Source organism: Ambystoma mexicanum, chromosome 6p (assembly GCF_040938575.1).
Source record: "Ambystoma mexicanum isolate Mex_15411 chromosome 6p, UKY_AmexF1_1, whole genome shotgun sequence".
NCBI lineage: Eukaryota > Metazoa > Chordata > Amphibia > Caudata > Ambystomatidae > Ambystoma > Ambystoma mexicanum.
The window spans coordinates 381591770-381613368 of record NC_090935.1 but is presented as its reverse complement, the minus strand read 5'-3'; the positions used below and the strand labels follow the sequence as shown (position 1 = coordinate 381613368).

The 21599-nt window shown below is 43.6% G+C and overlaps 1 protein-coding gene across 3 annotated transcripts in view; it reads left to right on the top strand.

Moving 5' to 3' along the window:
* Positions 1-21599, top strand: part of LIFR (LIF receptor subunit alpha) — a 624070-nt gene that overhangs the window by 409176 nt on the left and 193295 nt on the right. For all 3 annotated transcript variants that reach the window (XM_069627155.1, XM_069627156.1, XM_069627157.1), the window contains exons 5-7: positions 5306-5454; positions 12180-12343; positions 18748-18922. In XM_069627155.1, the coding sequence (XP_069483256.1) occupies positions 5306-5454; positions 12180-12343; positions 18748-18922 (488 nt within the window). The remainder of the gene's footprint in view (positions 1-5305; positions 5455-12179; positions 12344-18747; positions 18923-21599) is intronic.

Below are 21599 nucleotides of genomic sequence, written 5' to 3'. Positions count from 1 at the left end.
GGGATTTTAGTTGACCCTCTGCATGACCACTTTGAACTATTTCAGTGGCTGTTTTATGGACTTCTGGTATCTGTAGTTTTGCTCAGATGGGGATCGACCAGAGTCTTTGGAGTTAGCACCCACGTGGTGCCAGTTTCCCTCTGCAGCTGGTCTCCCCTTTAGCAGTTGTCACAGTTCATTGAAGTTGGTTCAAATTTGCCACTTTGCGATTCTCAATCAACACAGCTCGGTTCTTATCGGTTCTCCCCTCGACTCACCAGCTGTGTTGAACCACTTGGCTTTCCTCTTCATTGGAGACCAGGCCAGTACCAGGGTCACGGTAGCTTCCCTCGCTCCTGCTTATCGGCATAGGCCTTCCCCATGTACCGTTGGCATCTGCTGCAAGACACCTGTGCAATTGTTCGTGGTCTTAGGCTTTCCTCCTCGAAGGTTCAGCGGGTCTGGGATGAAAAGGGCAAGGTTGCTTCTCTCCTTGCCACCCTCCCGATTCCTGCCGCCTTTCTCCTTTGCTTGAACCTCTGCACCTTCTTAACCATCTTGCTGTCTGCCGTGCTCTAACTGTGCTGACTGGCTCCACCTGTTATCCCTCTGGGGAAGGGAAAGGACAGTCTGGTGTGTGTGTGCGATTCTGATTAATTGCCAGACTTTGCCTGACCCTTGTATTGGGACATGGCCGGTAAACCGCTTCGGTGTTAGTCCGTTGTCCTTTGTGTTGTGTGAAAGTGTTTGTGTCAGAAAAGAGGGGGGGGGGGGGGCAGTGGTTTTGAATGTCCTACATGAGAGTATGGGAAAAAGGTGTCAAAGGAAGGGGGATACCTTGTCTCACCCGACAGTGTCCCACTCCCCGAGGAACCCCATCCAGCTGATCTTCCCTCACTGGTCCACCCCCAGGAACTGGATCCAATAGCGATGGCTGTGTCCTGGCCACCTGGATAACAGATCCCTGGGGACTAGCTAGAGAGACACCTTCAGGCTTCTCACAGAGTGAACAAAAAAGCCAACTTTATGGCTATCAGTTTTGCCCCAACTCTGTTTCATCAAGGCATATGTATAGATATTCTGGTTCGAATGCCTATGCTCCAAGTAAAAACAATCACCCCTGGTAGCTCATCAGAACAGTACAGGGAAAGTAAGACAACAGATCAATGGGAAAGTAAACAATGGCATTCAAAATATGATATCACATAAAATAGGAAGTGAAGAGCAAAGAAGAAGGAAAAAAATGAAAAATAACTATTTGTACCATGTAATGATAATTGGACGGACAGTCACTAGAGAACAAACACAGGTCATGTTAAATAACCGGGTCGGTAGACCCAGTTTGTTAAGGTGAAATGTTAGTTTTCTCAGGAAGATCGAGTGTCCGTGTTTGAATTAAATAGATATGCCTGTTCTTCTAAGTCTGATAACACCTGTAAAAGAATAAGTGTCTTAGAGAACTATGTTATGTAAGTACCTATTTTTTTACCACATAATTGTTGTTCAACATAATAGAGTGCATATTAAATACCTCCGGGGGTTGGTTATCATTAAGTGTCCTTGTAGATAAAGTTGACGGTTCAATAAGCTACTGCGTCCAACAGCCAAAATAAGTAAGCAGACGGATATAGCAACGGTTGGCACCCCATTTCCACAAATAAATTACAATAACTGGGTAAGAGGTTTGACTGACATGTCAAAAAGTTGCAAAATACCTACTATATGCAGGATAAATCCTTGCAGCAACGTCAAAACACTTACTGGCGTTACTTGTGTCGCTGCCATATTGTTTTCATTTATATAGGACCCCAAAGATGTAACCACGCCTTGACGCATCCCTTTAATGACCTTTGAAGTAAACACGCTCCATGTAGAGCCCGGCCCTTAAACCCGAAGCCGTAATAATAAAACCTGTCCACTGACTTATGGGATGCATTATTAGAATGTAGTCATAGTAAACTGTAAACTTTGTTTTACTTATAATACAATAAAATACGTGAATATGCCACTGCGTTGTACGTAATGTTGAAACTGTGAAGTCCTCAAGGTGCGTTGCACAGATAGAACAGTCACATTGTTCCCCATTGGAATAACTATCAGTATATGTTTATCGCGTCTCTCGGTTTACACAGGATGCACATAATCTTCATTAAAGAAATTAATAGTACAGGGCAATCCTCCAAAGCTATTGCTAAAGCCTAATAAATATTACTATCCTCAATTATGAAGCTGCTCCCATTAGTTTCTAGTGCATTTATTCACTGATCCCCATTATATCATCCTGTGTCACGCATGTAATTTGCAATCTCCTTTAGTGACTTGTTGACTCTAAAACAAATTGTGCGATGTTGGGCTAACCCCTCATCCCCCAAAATGATTGTAAATTACTGCTAACAATATTAGATTACCTCTGTTCTGACCGCCTGTGTGTCCGTCCAATGTTTTTATATTAATACGTATTAATACTGTAGCGTGTATGGTGTAATTAATTTACAAGAATGCTTCCAATTATTTATCTGTGTTGAATCCATGAACATTTGCTCTCAGTTTGCAAATATACTTGGCTTCCAGTCTCCACAGATCATTCTCTCTGTCTCCACCTCTATGTTGTGGTTTAACTTGATCAATCGCCAGAAATGTCAATTTCTTCTTTTCGTCCAATCTGCGGGTCTCAATCCAGTGTAGGGCTAGTTGAGCTCTCACGCTCACGTCTTCACTGTTGATGGAGTTTAGATGCTCCCAAAACCTGAATTCACGGATTGTACTACCTACAATCTATGGGCAGGGGAGTATAGCAGGAAGCCATTTGTGAAGCAGTTGTGTAAAAGAGAACACTTGAGGTGTCCCACTTCCACTCCCTGAAGACCCCTCACCCAGGTGATCCTCCGACACTGGTCCACCACCAGGAACTGGATTCAATAGTGATGGCCGTGTCCTGGCCACCTGGATAACAGATCCCCTGGACTAGCGAGTGAGACACCTTCAGCTTTCTCACAACACACATTCCAAAAAACAATGGAAGTGAATTCAACTTTATTATACAATAGTTGTCATCAGAGACACGTTGTAAGGAATATTGCTGTTGGGGGGATACAGGCCAGACGCAACTGCAGTCAGGATGTCGTTTTTGAACAGGAGTTGGATGTGGATAAAAATAGATTCAAAGCGAGGGACTATGCCAGCACATGTATCAGACAAGCTATAGAGAAACTGTATAATTTATATAATTTATTTGTTTATGGTATTGCTGGCTCCAACTTTCCCCACATGAACTTCTGATATATGGAGATTTAGGCATTCATCTTCTTTGTTAACTTTCATATGCTTGTGGTTAAATTTCCTCCAACTTTCCCCAAAAGGACATCTCAGGCTTAAGGAACTGTGTACTGCCTTTCCACTTTACTGGGTCGATATTCAAAATGCACTCTTTGTTTGTTCATGTGCCTGTCGGTACGCCCCGGGGTACCCACTTTCACTGGGCTAACTCACTGGTGTCTCAATGCATCACGGACCCATGGCGCAATGCAGCAGTGAAGTATCAGCTCGGGAATGGCGTCTCCTGTTTGGCATAACCTATTTCAGCTCCCCTGCCTGCCTCGCACGCACCTGCCGGTAAAGTTTGCTGTCGTTCAGCTTGACTGCGTCCTTGGCAGCCTTGTTGCTGTCACTGGTACCTTTGCTGCTTTTCCCCGGAGCCTGACACACTCCCGTGGGCCTCCCGCTTCTCTGAAAGCACCTACCTCTTTCAGCACGGCTCCCATCTGTGCTTCCACCTTCACGTGCGGTTCTGCTTCCTGCGTCGCCCACGTTGCTTCTCTTCACTCTGCCTTTCATTTGAAAGTGAAAACCCCCTTTAAATGTCACAAGCAGCTGATCCACATTGCAATTAGAGGCAAAAGATGTTAAATGAGAGTTGTGCATTTGAGCAATGGCTATATTCCATCAGCATTCTCGGTCATAGTGTTGTCTTCAGAAGGAGGGAAATACTGCGTCTTTTCTAAGGGAGTCATCTCCACCCAGTGATAGTCTCTTCCCACATGATCCTCCCTCATAATACCACCCCCACGTTCTGGATCAGGTAGCATCTGCCGTCCCCTGGCCATGTGGGAGTAGTCAATCACTCGACAATCGGTGATGACTCTGCAGGATTCTGGGTTGACAAGGAGAGGATTTAAAAGTGAGCAAAGTCAGATACAAAGTGAAATAATAGTCAGGCAGGAAACATATAGAGGAGCACTGTTGGAGTTGCATATTGAAATAGACCATGATGACTATAGGTGCAGAGGTCCCTGGTACCCATAGTTTGAAAGCACTGGTGACCCTACGGTGCAACCAAGTGACAGTTCTTGTACTGAGCTGTGAGTAGTAAATGCCATGTGGGGTGGCTCTGTCGTGCATTCCACTGGATTAAATTCTAGCTGTCACATCGCCAGAACTTCAGTCCACATTCTTCTCTGCAGGGTCTTGTAGCCGACGACTCCCTGGAGTCTTCATCGTTCCTCTACACCCCCCTCTGTTTCATTGCATGCAAGCTGCCTCCTGCTTTCTCCACTGATCAGGGTTCTGACGATAAACTACTGACAGCTGTGCCTGTCTAAACTGCTGTGCACTCCATGGCATTGCCATTATGTACTAGTCAAATAATGTCCAACTTGTTGAACAAACATTCAGTCTGTCTGTCAAAAAGCAGAGATTACTTATCCTTCTTTGGGCTTGCCATATTAAGTGGCCTCTAAACGTTATCCACATCTGCATAGCTTAGCTTCCTTTGATGTTAGCTAGGTTAGGGTAATGTCACATGCCACAGATTGTGCACCTGTTTTCTAGATCTTGACTCGAAGCAATGAGGAGCATATAATTCCTTAAGGAAAAGTAGCTTTACAATTGGTATTCAGCAATTGCCAGGAGACTTAAGACCTAAGGTGTCCGAGCTTTGCTTTTGAATCACTTAACTAATGGCATCTCTTTTGGCTGTTAAATGTTTCTATGTTTAAAACTCGCACATTGAAAGCAACATTCCTTCATTTCTCCTAAAGTGGATGTCATGTATTTTTACTTGTTAAAAATGACCACGATCCCATGGAATGGGTTTTGAGCCCATGGGATTAGTGCTCAGTTAATAAAAATGTGATGATCATTATCACTCTTATTATTGATAATAGTAGTATTGCAGAAGCATGTCTAAGTGTAGAGCACTTATTTCTAGAAGTTGGGTGTGGTACCCAACAGCTCATGCCTCCTAGAGGAATTGCTTACAGTTTCTGCAAATAGTTGGGACTGTGGTTGACTGAAGGGGCTACAAGCTAAATGGTCTGTCTTACTTTAGGTCCTCTAGTCCTCTAAAGTGCACAACAACCCAAGAAACACGCTTAGAATTTGATGCCCTGTCGTTCGCAACCACGGAAGTAAAGATCATCGCAAAGAATGAAAAAGGGACAGCAGAGACAACATTTCGATTGACTGAAAGCGATGTTCGTAAGTAGTGAAACATAGCTTCTTTCAGATAAAAGTATGCTTACTTTGAAATTATTGACGATTAAAGTGTTCTTTTAAGTATTGTAGTGAAGCCATTTTCTCTCTCAGGGACATGTTTAATAATCAGAACTTGTTTGAAGGATCAAGACTGTTTTGTGTTGCAAAATGGCAGAGCAGATTAAAGAATAACTACCTTCCTATTAATTAGAATGCTTTTTTTAGTGCTAGCATTGCGGTAACAGATGGCGAGTGGTCCACTGTCTCTGCATTAATTTTAAAACATGGTGCTACTGATTCTTATATTGTCTTTTAATGTCGTACATTGTGCTTAGTGTTGGGAAAGATTTTCTTTTTGCAAACTTTCCCCCCATAGTTTCCCATGGAACAACATTTGTTTTGCTTGGTTTTTGAACGTGTTCTGACCTTTTGAGGGAAATGTAAAGCCTTTAGCTTAACTTTCCCCTGCCTTATGCTCATTGTTATGGGGAAACTGATCAGTTCTTCAGACTATAAGTCTATCAGCAGTCCGAAACTATTTCCCTTTTCAATTCTTGTATTTATTTACATTGCACACAGCACTTTACAGTGCTGTGCGATGGGGAAACTTTTGTATCACCCTAGCTTTTTACCAATGGGATTTTTGGTTACTTTTATATGTGCCTAAAGATAAGCTGATGGCAGCAGTTACATTTTTACCCTTTTTGCTTTATTTTCAGTTTGCACATTTTGTTAACCGCGTTTGGCTACTAAATGTGACTAGTACCCTAAAATGGCCATGCCACAAGATGTTCTCTTGTTCATTGGCCATATTGTAGTTTGGCCTTCTTCCTGCCCTCTCAAGTCAGGAAAGTCCTTATAAGGTCATGCACTTGCCCAGGAAAGCTGCAGCTTTCGCAGGCTAGTGATTGTGTGTGTGGCTGTGTGTGGCTGTGGGTGGCTGTGGTGCCCAGGAAGGGGGCTGGAACTGTCTTCATCCCTGGTCCGAGAAAGTCTGGGTGTGGGACATATCTGAAACTAACTTCTGCCTGTATGAATGATGCAGAGCCTTAACCGTTGGTGAGCTTGGACTTCCCTCCAGCTCGGACTATGAATAAGAAGAGGACCTCTACAGGCATTTGTTCAGATCTGCGCTGGATCCAATAATCCCTCAAAGAAGATCAACCTGCTGAAGTTCCCGAATTAAGACTCCTGAAGTGGTCCACCTTCACTTCCAGAAGCCAGCCTGGTGAAGCCCTGCTTCTCTGCTTGACCTCTGAAGATCCTGAGTGGTGCTCCAGCCCTTGACTTGTGGGACCAACTTGTCTCAATGCCTTCCTGAAGACCCAGCCCTTCAGAACCTTCAGAAGTGACCCCTCGACTGCCCAGTAGACTGACCAGCTCGCTCATGGGATACCTTGCCAGAACTGTTGCCATTCAGAACTGAAGTTTGGAACTCTGATGGCCACCAGCCTGTGCCACAAATAGTCGCCTCTCTGTATTCAGCTTTCCACCATGAAGGGATCCTGTCCTGGAGCAGCTACTGGGACCGCGACTGGAAAGGACACCTGTCATCGCCTGCGTGGAGAACGTCACTGGGAACATGCCTTCCTCCAACCTGTGAAGTGTCTTAAAGAGGTCTGCATCAGTGTAGCGGTAAGTAAACTTGTGTGCCTGCCCCACTGCCATTCTCCATTGGATACCATTGGGAGCAGTCACTTTGTCTCCTCATTCCATTCCACTCAGCTTTGGTCGTCGAACCTGGGTCGGGTATCCTGCCCCTGGGATAGACTTTGGTCTAGAAGAAATTAAAACTCTTACTTATATTTGGTAAAATTGTTGTAGAACTTTTAAACTATCATCAGCACAAACCTATTGAATCCTTCCTACAGAGAAAGCATTCTGTGGCTCCTGTGACTTTTGGGCACTTGGCCCCTTTTAACTTAGGGTTTGGACTTCTTAATTTAAGATATTGTCTTGTGATCTGGCTGCCATCACTTACTGCACCTAACATACATATTTGCTTTGCTGATTAAGTTATCCGATGTATACTTGAACCTATAGTGACTGTATATATTTGTATCACAGTGTTGTGCGATAATTCTACCTGTTATTTACATTTTCGAGTGTGATCAGAAACGAATGTCTTTTTATAGTTGACGGTCTAAATTAAACAATGTTGTGTGCCATTCTTTGTGTACTCGTGGAGTGCTCCTGACCTCATTCACACCCCGCTGAGACTGTCTTGACTGCTCATCCACATTCCTTGATTGGGTGTTTGCTAGTCTCTCAGAGCTCCCTGTTCACCATAACTAGGGTGTCCTCCACAAATCTGCCCACCAGGCCACGGTCTAGAAAACCATCTTAACAGTATGTGTGTGTGTGCGTGGTGTACAAACAGACACACTGTATCAATATTTGCCATTTATAACAAAGATCCAGTTGCTAAATAAAACATGTATAAGTGTATTTTGCCAATCAACAAAACAACACTTTGGGGGCTCAAATACATTAATGTTAAGCTATGAAATGCCCAAGCACAACTCAGCTGGACAAAATGGGACCCTGAGTGATTTCTGGGATGGGCACAAGTGTCTGGATTAACGTGCTCTTATCAAACAGATGCTCTCCTCTATCCCTCTAACCTGCTCCAGTCTCTACTGCAATCTTTATGAAGTCCTATTCTTTTTACAGTTGACCTAGTTAACATTCTGTGCCTGCTCATTTCTGTTGTAGCTCTTTTTTCATGTTATTACTGTGCAGCTGCATTTTGGATAAATTAGTCCATCTCACAATTTCTTTCTACAAAAAATGTCTTTATTGATCTTACAATTTTATAGGTTGTCTAAGAATTGTCAGTTCTGTACTCTCCTATCATTGTGGATAAGCCTACAGTGAGGACAGAGTGAACAAACTGACTGTTACCTGAATATTAAAACAACATAAGAAATGTATTTGTTTTTCTTCCAAGTTAGTAGAACCTTTTGATGTTCTGGGCATTGTCAATCAGTTTATCTGTCTCTTAAGTGTAGCCACAATGTGATTGGGGTTCCTACAGTCAGGAAGATGAGGGGATGTGTACTTCTGGAGATGGAGAAATAAAGACTTAATTTTGTAGCTGGGCTCCAAAGTAGTTACTCCTTTAAGTCTCAGATCCCCTCTCCCATACCCAATGATGCTCTCTAAGACAAGTGACACAGGGGTGTACCATTAATCAGCAGTTTGATCCATAGCCATAGAACGTCTTGCATCATTTTTTCTGGTCAAGGGTGGACAAATGATAACATTGGATGAGACATCTCTGAATTCTTAGGCACAGCCCTGGAGATCTGTGGTTTCTGCTTCCTGACATATAAGAACGAAGAATAATTAATGGGTAACGTTCATTAACACACACAAAAAGTATATCCTCAACCTTTTTCTCACAGTTGGAATTCTCTAGGTGAATTTGAGCAATTTAGTTGCTGTCCTCATTAACTATAGCCATAATTACTCCTTTGTCCATCTGTCTTTTTATTATCACCTCATGCAGCACCCTGTGTTAGAACCAAAACATCTTTATGTTGTTAAAACTTAAGGCGCGCACAATCTTTTCACTTCATGCAAACCTCCACATATTTTGCTAAACCACGTCCCTCACAGTTTTTTAAAACTCACCCTGCTTCACTGCTACTTCGGTTCGCCTGGGGCCATCTTTTTGCTTGTGTCTTCTGTCAATGTTATCTAGGTATCGGGTTTCCTCTTATTGTTTTACTAAGCGGATCTGGGAGTTATGCCTCTTGTTTTCTTAATCCCTGTCAGTTTTTGATAGTATTTGTTTGTTGTAGAGCTGAGATATAAGACCGGACACGTGGTGGTTATCGCCAGTGAAGGGTTTTGTACAATGCCAGCTTGTAAGTGTGCAGAGAGAAAGACAGACAGCTACAACCACTCCCTGGAAATTGAATTCTTACCAGAAAAACTGTTCTTACTTCTTGAGAACCATTTCAGAATGGTAGTAGGGTCGTGGCAGTAGCAGGTGAAAGGGCTTAGTTGTGGTTGTAAAAGTGTGGATGCACATTTAGGGATGCAGAAAAGGAAACGCCCTCATGAATATGGGAAGTATCAGATTTGGTTATATTTTATAAAGTGAAGGCCCTTTGAGCGCTGCGGTCAGAATGGCTAGTTCGTTTCTTCGTTCCCTCCACATGCATGTGTGAGAAAAACTGCCTGATGACTATCTTGCTGTTGGCAAACCGTAGAAAAACATTTGCTCAGCATTCAAGTGTTTTGCTCCAAAGAAATCCCTTAAGCAGGCCTGATTTCCCTAAGTGAAGCCATGATGGATTTTGCTGTTGAGGCTGTTTGTGAATATTGGGGCCATTAAGTGGCCCATTTAAAGGTATCTTGAGTGGTCCTGGCCAGAGCTGGGACTTTATTGGCCATTTCTTACCTGCCAAATTGAACCTACTCCCCCAGAGCGTTAAAAGATCATGGTAGATTACTGCTGCATTTTAACCATGACTCGTATGTTTGCCAGGGGTGAAATATTCTATTATTCCTCAATGTGGCAACAATTTGTTTTAATTTTCCTAACAATCCTCTAGCTTCTTGATCTATCTATATTGTAAACTACCACACAGGCAGCATGTCACCAAAAGGTTTATGTTTTTCTTCAAGGCCGATGCCCAACGTCTCGCTGCTATTTTGTATTTGATTATTAACACAACCATCATTGCTTCCCCCACATACCAGTTATACTTGCAGTGACGGTATGTTTTGTGAGTTAAGATATTTTGAAGATTTCCCTTGGCATGGCTTCCTCCAAAAGATATTCAGCCTACCTGCCTGGTGTCTTACCATTGCATAGAAGTGGACGCATCAATTTTGTTCGTCTTGGGAGGATATCTCAGGGGCAACATGCTCGCCTTGGAAGCAAGACAACATGGAGCAACACAGGTTTGAACCCCGGGTCCGCGCTTAGAAACCTCCGGGTATTAAGCACGTTACAAATAACCCATCGTATCATATCAGTACCTATTGCTACACGCTTTGCAGTGCCACACTCTCCCATAACATCAGAGACATTGGTTATGAATTCACAGCATGAGCCTTACGCCACCTATATGTGTGAATACCCTGGGATATAGCCTGCTGAGGAAAAGCTCACTTTGGCAAGAACGTTCTTATAAACATGTTTTCCTCGAGCCTGGAATCGTCCAAAGCATCTGACAGACCATGGTATGAATAGCCATGCTAGTGTCTTGTTTGGACATGTGGTCCTTATGAGATTAGGTGTGAACCAGGCATCGGAGTTGCATCCAAGTCCTGTCTGTAGTGCTGCTTCTATGTCTATGTATTTATTTATTTACTTGTACATTTGTAAACCGCACAACAGCCCAGAGGCATCTAGGCGCTGAGTCTTAAGAATATGGTTACAGTTGTTGGCGCTTTGAGAAGATACAATTGCACAGTAGGCATGCAGGCATTTACGCATTCGTATTTTGCACCCTAGCTTAGAGGCAGGAGTTGACCCCAACTAGGTGCTGAACCTTAAGAATATGGTTACACTTATTGATACTTTGAATCTTCGAGTAAATACATTTGCACAGTGGGTACACAGTCGAGGTTTCCAAGCTAACTTAGGGGCAGCAGCTAGCACAAGTTGGGATGGCTGGTGATGTGTTCTTGAGGTTGGTCATAGTGTTGGTGGAGGGGTCGCTGTGGGTGTTGCTAGGGGGCTATTGTGTACGGTCGGATCTGATACGTATGTCTAGAACTTAAATATTTTAAAATGTCTAACCCAGAGTTGCGGAATGGATTTTATGGCATGCACAGATCGCAAAAAGTCCTGATTTTAATACAATTAATTAAAATCATTTGGTATGGAAATGTACTTGCTAAGGGCATGTACTTTATTCATTTCACAGGAAGGCGATAACAAAGGGATTTATCTTAACAGAAATCTGACCTAAAATCCCTATTTGACTTTAGAATGGCAAACATGAATGCTGAGGGCCGCTTCGCTGCATGCATGATTGAATCAAGAGTGCACTTTGGTATTTTACATCCATGTGTGCAGCAAGGCATATGTATTACAGCATCATGCATCCAAACACAATAGAATGTATAGGTGGGATGGATTTGTTCAGAAAACTCAAAATGCTCTTGTGTCTAAGAGATGGTCAACAGACCATGCCCCTTTGTCTAGTGGAGCCGGATCCCCAGAGAAAAGGGTAGTATTGTTCAGTGTATACATATCAAAGCTGGATGGGTGGAGGTTGCAAACAGATTTTGGTGTCTGCAGTCATGTGCAGCGAGCAGTAGTGTGGAGTGATGCTACCAGGACCCGCAACAGGGCATAGCAGAGGAGAACCTGTTTCTAGAGTTAAGAGGGCTTGCAGCATTGCTCTCCAGAATCCGTGCCGTGAGGGTAAAACACCATGAATCGAGGTTGTTTACAGACAAGGCCGTGCAGACGCAGCATCAGATTTCGCCAGCTAGTATCTAAAGACACAAAAGCATGACAAGTACAAACCACATTACTAAACAAGACTTACTATTCCAAGTAGACTTAACATATAAAGTAGATTTTAATCCTCCAGGGACCTGGAGGATATTCTGGCTAAGAATGAGCCATCCTTACCAGTTGTAATTGAACATTTGCTTACCAGGCCTACTAACATCACAAAGCTATCTTTCTGTATGCATTACAATGGTTGCTGCGGTTTTCTCATTTATGAACTTGGGTTATTTGTCCTCTTTTTAAGCTTTCATCCCATACGAACCTCAAATTCTCCATGTGGTGGCGTACCATGAAGAAAGCGCGCTGAATGTGGAATGGAAAGGAAATTCATCTAGCTTTTTCGAAGCCGGTGAAGTCCGCTGGGAAATTCAGTTTCTACGCACAGACAACATGGAGGTGGCAACAACGGTATGCGCTGTCAATCATATATGCTGAGGAGGGGGTAGCATGAAAACCCGCCTTCATAGGCACATAGAGGGCTGTATTTGAAGGACGTGTCGTTTTTGTCCAGCTTATGCTGGAACTTGTTGCTTTTGAAAATTATAGATTGAGACCGCATTGCATACTGCTTCCCAAGGGTATGAGTGCAGCAGAAGAAGCGGTGACATCGCAAGCTCACACATGTTCTCTGTTGGGGCTAAAGACCTCTATCACACATCAAGTACCTGTTAATTAGCTGTCCAGATGTACACTTATTGAGCCCTGCACACTTCTGCCATTGCTGTTTCACCTCCCTACAGCCCTAGGTCATTGCCCCGTTCAAGGTGTGGCTACTTTGCTAACTTGCATCGCCTGGACTGAACTTCCATGTAGTCTTTTTCTTTGTCCTAGTTAATCTCACCATTCGTACTCTCGCCCCACAGTGAAATGACCTGGACGTTAATAGAGCCACATTAATCGAGCCATGACCAAGCTGTTCTCTTTTGTCCTTTTACACTACCCTACATCCGTGCGTAACCACACCCAAACTTCAGCCTGTCAGATCTTGGGTATTTCCCTCTGGATATCGTATCCTCAAGCGTCTTCACCAAACCCAAATAGGCAGAATGGCCCTCAGTACCCAGCCCGGGTACTTCCCACGTGCACACATCCTCGCCACTTGACTCCCATCTGCACACATCCTCACTACATGATTCCCACCTGCACATATCCTCACCACATGATTCCCACCTGCACACATCCTCACCACATGATTCCCACCTGCACACATCCTCACCACATGATTCCCACCTGCACACATCCTCACCACATAATTCCCACCTGCACACTTCCTCACCACATAATTCCCACCTGCACACATCCTCACCACATGATTCCCACCTGCACACATCCTCACCACATAATTCCCACCTGCACACATCCTCACCACATAATTCCCACCTGCACACATCCTCGCCACATGATTCCCATCTGCCACTCCCGTTCTGCAATTAAAAGCCCCACCCTCCTCCCTTTCTTACAGTGCGAGTGTTGAGATGGATTTTCAGAATCAGCCCTGTGAGTGTGACTGAGCAGCAAGCCTTAGACGTGGTAGATGGTGAGAGTGGTTCATTTACGCAAACACTGAGCACTCTTAATAATACACATTGGAAAAAATGTATAACAATACAGGTATTTATTCCATAGACAACTCTTAGCAATTAAAAAACACAGGCATTTATTATTATACTGCACATGCACTACTATTATATGTGCATTCACTTTGCAGGTGCTCTGACTACAGAGCACAGACACTTTACTTTTGGGCTCAGTCGAATCAGCAATAGAATACTGTAGTACAGCAAAGTAAGTGAAGGAAGAGCAAGGCACCTAGTAACCAATTTAGAGAGTAATATGTAAGGAAGAAAGGAGTTAAAACACCACACACAACCTTCTAAGTCTTTAAGGTAGTCTGAACAAGTGTTCGCAAAACCTCCATGCATTTGTAAGCGTTTCAAAGTTGTTTCCAAAAGCAGTGAATTTCTTTGTCAACCCTCTCCCAATCCAGCCACTTTAGGAGACGCACAGAGGTGGATTCTTGACCAGAATTCTTCCAATCCTGGTCGGCATGAGAGAGGTAGGGCAAAAACTGTACGCCCATTTAACCCCACGGAGGAAAGGTTGTAGGAATTTGTACTCATCACCTGTACTCTGATTCACTCAAGGACCACTTAGAAACTCCTGAAATGTCTGGGCTCTCATTCTTTGTGACATGGGTCCATTTGAGGGATTCTAAGGACCACTGGTTCAAAGGTCACATTCAGCATCGCATTCTAGGTCTGGTAGTCTTTTGTTCCACTGGCAAGACGGTTCCTAGAACTAGACAGATGGATAACCCTGATACGATGAAGAAAGGTCCACCACATTGTCAATGACCTTAGAGGACCCCTAGGACATGGAGACCAGTGATGGCCCTGCAAAGAAATGGCAGACATTGCCCCTCATTACAAGTTCGCCTGTCTGGAAACAGCAGTCCAGGTAAGCTTATCAGCACCGTTGTTTCTAGACCGGCAAACTACGAGTCTGCGGGCGGGTGCCGTAGTCTGCCAGGGACAGACCTGGTAGATGAAACGGCACCTGCCCGCAGGCTTTCACGGAAGCACCGACACCGTTATTAATGGTGCCAATGCTTCTGTGATCCCCACTCCCATGGGACACTTTGGGAGTGTGGATCAACATTTTACCGGCTCCTGACTTACCGGACTGCTGGGGTTGAAAGGGCCTAGTGTTTCCTGCAAGTCAGTTTGCAGTAAATCATTACGAGTCCAGCGGCTACATGCCAGTTTTACTGGCACGGTTACTGCTGGACCCGTAATGAGGGCCGTTGCCCGTTGTAGCAAAAACAAAGAAGCTGGTCCTTCAAGGGTCTCCTTTGTGCTTGAGAGCTGCAACTGCAGGGGAGGGGCCCTTTGTTTCAGAAATCAAGGGTTTGTGGAGTCTCTAATTTGGCACCACTACCAATGCAGCGAGGTAGCCCACAAGCAAGTTGGTCAGTCCACAAGATGGATCTGTGACACCTCTGAAGGCATCCAAGGGCAGGACCATCCAGCAGGGGTTGAGACTGTTTGTTCTCACCATTAAGGGGTCAAAGCTCCGATAGAGGCTTTCTGGAGATCAACAAAGGCGCAGGGCTTCTCCGGGACAGTTGAAGAAGACAATGCTGGTTGGCTGTATGACGAGTTTCGGGTCTTCAAAGAGATGCTTCTCTTCCCTGGCTCCAAGCTACCCGACTGAGAAATACAGCATCTCTGGAGGCCTACAATCCACCAGAAGTAAGAACATGTGCAGATTTGAACTCTGCCGGAGCAGGAAGACAATAACCAGAAGGCAGGCCTTCTCTGTCTACATCCCAAGACTCTGGAACCTCTTCTCCGCCGACACCAGACTCCCCTCTTAGCTTCTGCAGTTCAGGAAGAGTTCAAGACCCTTCTCTTCAATGAATGGGTCCTCCCTAACACCTAGGTCCATACTCACCCAACCCCCACCACTTCCCACCCGACCTTAGTCTGGGTGATCTAACCCCAACGGTATCCTCCCCTGGTTGCTTGTAGATCCATTGCTGACCAACTGCCTGCCCTCCCCTGTTGTATCTTCACTTCCCTGTTTCTCTGTTTGCCTGACCATGTTTTTCCCTCTGATTCTAAAGCACGCCATTGCTTCCAGAAGCTAGTTCTGTGCTCAATAAATTCCCTAATACTAATACAAAATGATAATGACAATCCGATAATAAAAACTCCTCCTTTTATCCGGGATTCAAACTGGGATCACCCCCAAAAAGGAGAACATATGTTTGAGAGTTATGGTCCTCAGAAGGAACTAACTGAACCTGTATAGTATTTAAGGAAAAAACATGTATGAACACTTTCCATATAATCCAGATTAGGATAGTTTGTGATTTTGCAAAAGGTTGACATGGGAATTTTGAGTATAATTTACAATCCGGGTAAATAAGGATTAGCCAAGAAGAATATAGCTGAGATAAGAGTTACGTTTATTAAGGGGAAACCGAGGAACAGTAAAAGACAAAAAATTATAGACATGCAGAAACAGTTAATCAGAAAGGCTGCAAGTAAGTGGAGGAAGCATTGAAGGAAGGCTCACATCTAGGCAGTAGGTAATGACCAGGAAAGATATATTATTTTTGCTGCTTTCCCTTCATAGACATATGTACTCCCCCAACCTTTTGCTGTTTTAAACCTGTCCTGACGTTCAGAGACAGGTGAAGCCTTTTTATTTAACTTGCCTTGCTAAGCTCATCGGTTTTGGGGCAATGATCTGTTCCTACGGCTATAAGGACGGGGGAAGACTTCCTCCCATTATGAAATTGCCTGTTTATTTCACACAATATACACACATACCCACACACCAGCTTCCTTCTTTCACGTTCTGAGTTTGTTTACGGGCTCATCCTGACATACCTTCTACTACCTTTTCGCGAGTGAACCTAGAACCTACATTGAATGTTAAAAAATTATCACAAATAAATCCTGGCATTTGTCCAAAGCATGGTTCTTCCACAAACTACATGACCGCATTATATCATCAATGTGTTCTAACAAGAGTATACCATTGCATCAGTGGCTATGATATTCTAGCCAGGTGACAGAGGTAGGACAAGTATTATAGCTGTCGCAGAGAAAACCAGACTAGACGTTCCTTGGCCTCGAAGTTCCCTCTTCTTAAAAGAATAAAGACTGAACTTCCCCGGTGAGGCAGGAACACCACTCCACCATGTGGTGCGCGGTTGTAGGGATGACTTTGTATCAGCAGGCCAGCAGAACATCACACGCAAAACCTCAGTCTTCTAAATAATAACCAGTGGCTTTGGACCTGCCTTTGCCCCTCTTTCCTCCTCCACATACATCAAATGCTAACAGCACCACTGGTGAAAGCTAAAGACCGCCTGGTTTTTGGAGCAGTAGAAACACCACCTGCAAAAGAGAGGGGTCTAGGAATATAGTCCCACTTCTTTTAATGGGTGAAGGGAGCCTGATGGTTGTGTACCATGCATAACCTGCTTCTGTTCCAACAGTGCATCCAGGAACAGCATTTCAAGATGGATTCTGTGCAGCAGATCTTTTATCTCCAGCAGGGACTATGGGTGCCATAGATTTTAGTGACTTATCTGCACACCCTTATTTGGCAACCTCAAGCGTCCTAGGAAAGGTTCCTGGAGGAGGTGGGGGTTTAAGCATTACCAACATGAAGTACCTCTGTTTGCATTTTGTTTAGTGCTTTATATTTATATTACTGTAGTGCAAGTGGTGGCAACCTATTGGCGTCATCAGAGGACAATTGTATTCCTACCTAGACAAGTGGCATCTCCAGGGAGGCAGTCTGCCAAGGATCATTTGACCCACTGGATAGTCTTTTTTAATTATTATCAATTTACTCATACCATAGTCAGAAGATCCCTGCTCTGGCAGGTGTGTGTTAATGCTCTTTTTTGCTCAGAGGTATTGAGGAAGGGACACAGGAATTACCAGTAAGTACAAGTAGCTGAACGAATTGACCCTTGAACTTTTGGTCCAATGTGCTTCTTCCTCAAGACTTAGGAAACGCAACCATCCCCATTCTCTTTGTTCTTGATTTATGGTGGAAAGGGAGAGACTGAGGTTTGAACGTTGGGGGCCTGTGGGTTAAGGAGAGCATCAGCCGCTCTCCAATTTCTAATCTTGGCCACTACATTGGTTAACTTCACGGATCAAACGTTTAAGGTGCACGCGACCAGGCAGCCATAAAAAGTCACCACAATTCTGCCCGTACACACAGCACGCCATATGGTCAATGCCAATGTGGTCCATGCCAACAACCAATATGCACTAGCCAATGGCTAGTGCAAAATGCGTGCTCTGTGAAGCAGCTCCACGTCTTAATTTCAGTATTCTTGTGGTTGTGTGTTTTGCTTAATTCTAATGTTTGAATTCCTCAGTTGGCCAATGCTAGTGCAGTATTTACGTGACTTTAACACACTGTATTCGTAGGTGTTGACGCTGTTTGACACAATTTCTGGATGTGTCCTCTATGTACACAACTTGGTGAAGGTTGACTGTGGTTATTGCTGGACAGAATTACTGCTGCAGCTGAGGCGTCAACCAGTGAAGATCAAGATGTGATTGAAAGCAGCTCCCCAAATCTTGACGCGTTTCCTTGACTACCCTAAAAGCAGGGTTCTAGCCGGTCTCTTTAAGGGGCTTCTCAAGGTTATTTCTGGCTGTTCCAAGAAGACTATGGGTGATGCTTTCATCTCTCCTGTGACTGCGGCAGATTTATTTCTATCAAAGGACCTGTCTCATGTAGCACACTCCATACAGGCGAAGGCCCAGTCACACCAGCTTCAGGGGGCATTGGAAAGCCTTGCCTGCTGTTAGTTCCCACTGCACTCTTGATGTTAATGGTCCAAAGGCAACCTCTAATGATTCACTCACTTATGAATGCAACATCAATTTGCTGTCTAGACACTTTGCAATCAAAGCTGTGATCAGCCATTAATTGTATGAAGTCGTTCAATTGTCAACATATTGTTTATTCAAATGATGGTTCCTAGAGTAGGTCATTTTCAGACCTTGTCATAATTAACGCTACTTCATTGAAATCAGCTTCTTTCTTCTTAGTACTAAAGGCTGTTTCTGAAGCATGACTTGTTAATGAAAAAACTATCACTATTATTTCTTTGTGACAGTCGCTCTTTTAGCAAATTCGATGCAGGTTGCTTCTTGTGTTGTCAGAGAAATACCAGTTTGTACATGTTCTGTGTACATGTGGTAGACACTATTGCTGTCTTTCTTACTAATTATACATTACTCATGACTTCTGGGCACTTTTACTTCTAGGTGGTGTACAGCACAATCTGGACTGAAACTGAGGAAGTCTTCCATTATAATTGGACATCTGATTTTCCATTGAAGTGTACATCCCATTCTGTGAGAATAAGATGCTACGTGAACGATAAATACTATAGTGGCGGCAAGGGGTGGAGTAATTGGAGCACGGTTAAAACAATTCCTGGTAAGCTTCTTGATTTTATTCTCTTATTTAAGACACTGGGTTATTCAAGCAATAAATCCCCGAGTTTATTTCGAATCAATGACCCATAAAACCATACAACAAATATCACGTCAAAGTCACAATAGTGAAATTCGCATAATAATAAAACGAGCAAAATGAACGGCCACAATAAAATGACCAGTTCATTATGGATGATACACAGATTGCTGATCCTGTGCTTGGGTACAATTATTAAAGTTATCAAGTATCAAATGTATTTCAATGCATTGTTTAAATAAGAGTATGAAGTGCAAAGAAAATGGTGTGCAGTTAGCCAACTGCACACCGTCCATTGTCATTTCCATTCCTGATCCCGGAGTGGGTCAGACGGAAGGTAGAAGTGTTCATAAATTGCCCTTGCCAACCAGCGACAGTAAGTATCTTCTTTTTGACCATACCCTGCTCAGGCAGCTAGCTAGAGCAAAGGTCAAATTCACCTCTAGACAGGTAAGTACAAAGGTGGGTTATTATAATTAGTTGTTTAATGTTTGGTTAAAGTCAGTAACATATATTGCACTAGATGGCAACCTTGCGAGCTGGGAAATAAGTCTATCTGCAGAAGAAGTGCAGGTTGTTAGGCTGTGCTCACAGATCAGACAGTAATCGGGATTTCTGCATTGAATATAAATGTGATATGTGTGCAAATAATGACTTTCAGGGGGTTTATTGAAATATGTGTTGGTTAGTCTGAAAGACAAATGGTTTTAATCTTTGATGGTTGGAAGTGAGCAACCCTACCTAAATAAAAGTAAGATGCAGCTCCTTGGAGCAAATGTTACTTGACTTAAGGAGCGCCTTTTCTTTCACCTTGGCTAAACTTGCTATTGTACCACTATGGTCATCGTGTTGCCCCCCGCGCAACCTGGCTCACTAAACACAGTCTACCCCTCTCCTCCCCGCCACCTTGAACAGCTGTACCCCTCCTCTGTGTCCTTCTACATCCTACCCCCGCTGTATATCTGTTCTGTTTCCTCTCAAAAAAAGCGCTGGTCTCCCAGTATTGTCTACATTGATGTAAAGTGCAGTGATGGAACATGTGCAGGCATTTACTAATTCCTACCGTATGGTGGGCCCTGAGACAGAGATAAGCAACCCTACTATATTTGTAGCTTATGAGATCAATGGCAATGTTGATCGTAAACATTACCAGCTAATTGAGTGCATGGTAACAATTGATATCACTATATATATGCATATATAGTCAGCAAATAAAACTTTGTTAAAGGTATGTTACGGTTAAGTAATGTTTGTAGAAAGAGGATTTTTTTAGGAAGTGCTCAGTGCAGTAATGTAGACATCTTCATTTAATAAAAGCCTTTAGAGTTCAGCGAAAACAATTGTTATTGAAGGGATGTTAGTTATGGTTAAGCTTCTGCCAGACTTAACACTTGGTTGGTGGAGGAGTTCTGACCGAGCCATGTCAGTCACATGGGATACCTGAAAACGGGCAGGACCATTCCACCTGAAGTGGCAGGGTGCAGGATACTGGGCTCTGTGAGCTTGGATACATTTCTGGGTCAGTCCCACTCGCATTGGATCCAATTTGGCAGTTTTCTGCACATGTTCAGGTGCACCTATTGAGATGAGAGCACCCACCTAGATCGGTGGAGTCTGAACCAGCCAAGAAAATCAAATCACAGTTTTTACAGTTAGTAAAAAATATCCGTGAATGTATCTGCTTTTTGAAAAACAAATGTTTAAAACTTATTGAATGGGTATCGCTCAATTTGAAAAAGGTTTTTTTCAGGAAAGCCGGCCACTCCTCAAAAAAGTTTGGTGCAAAAAGCTTTTCAGTTTGAGTTTAGTTTCTGTAGCTGAGTCCCAAGCCTCCCTAGCAGAAAATGAATGAGAAAAGCACATTTTGGAACCTTGATAATATTAGCCCCCTAGATGTCTTCAGAAGTGAATATACATTTTGTTGCCAAATTTCGTGCAAATCAATGGAAGGGCACCAAAGAAGTAATGGGCAACTGCATTTAATATATAAATCAATAAATATCATGTATGCCCGAGTTAATCCAAAACAAGACAACAGTTTGAGATCTTTATTGCGCAAACAGTCATTTATTTTTAAGGTTGTTGCAATCTTGAGATCCCTGTTCAGGCAAAGCTAGAATAAGGTTTTTGGAGAAACAGCACTGCTTAGACAATCCCCTCTAAATGTTCTTATCTGTAGAGGGTCCCTGTTTCTGATTTGTGGTTTCTTCACAAAGAGGCAGGCAGATCGCAAGTTACACCCACACGCTACTCTTTTAAAGATTTCAAATTGGGGTACAGTAAACTATTGCTGGCAGGGAAGAGACGGAAACACTGTTAGGCTGCTCCCTGGAAGGCATGAAAGAATGGGTGTTGTCAGTCATGATAGCTCTAAACCTATTGAAATGTGATGGGCACATTACTAGGACAGTCTCTGGCCTATCTTGAGTTGGTCCGCTGCTCCCCATGCCTGTTTAAGTTTGGGAAAGTTAACACTGTCAGTCAGTATTGTTATCTGCCAAATCGTGGGCTTCCGACTCAGGATATACCCATTCCCAAGTGCCGCAGCCAGACACGCAGATCCAGGCCAGCACTCCAGAATCATATAGTTCCGACTTGCACCCATCGTATAGTTCCGACTTGCACCCATCGTATACTTCAG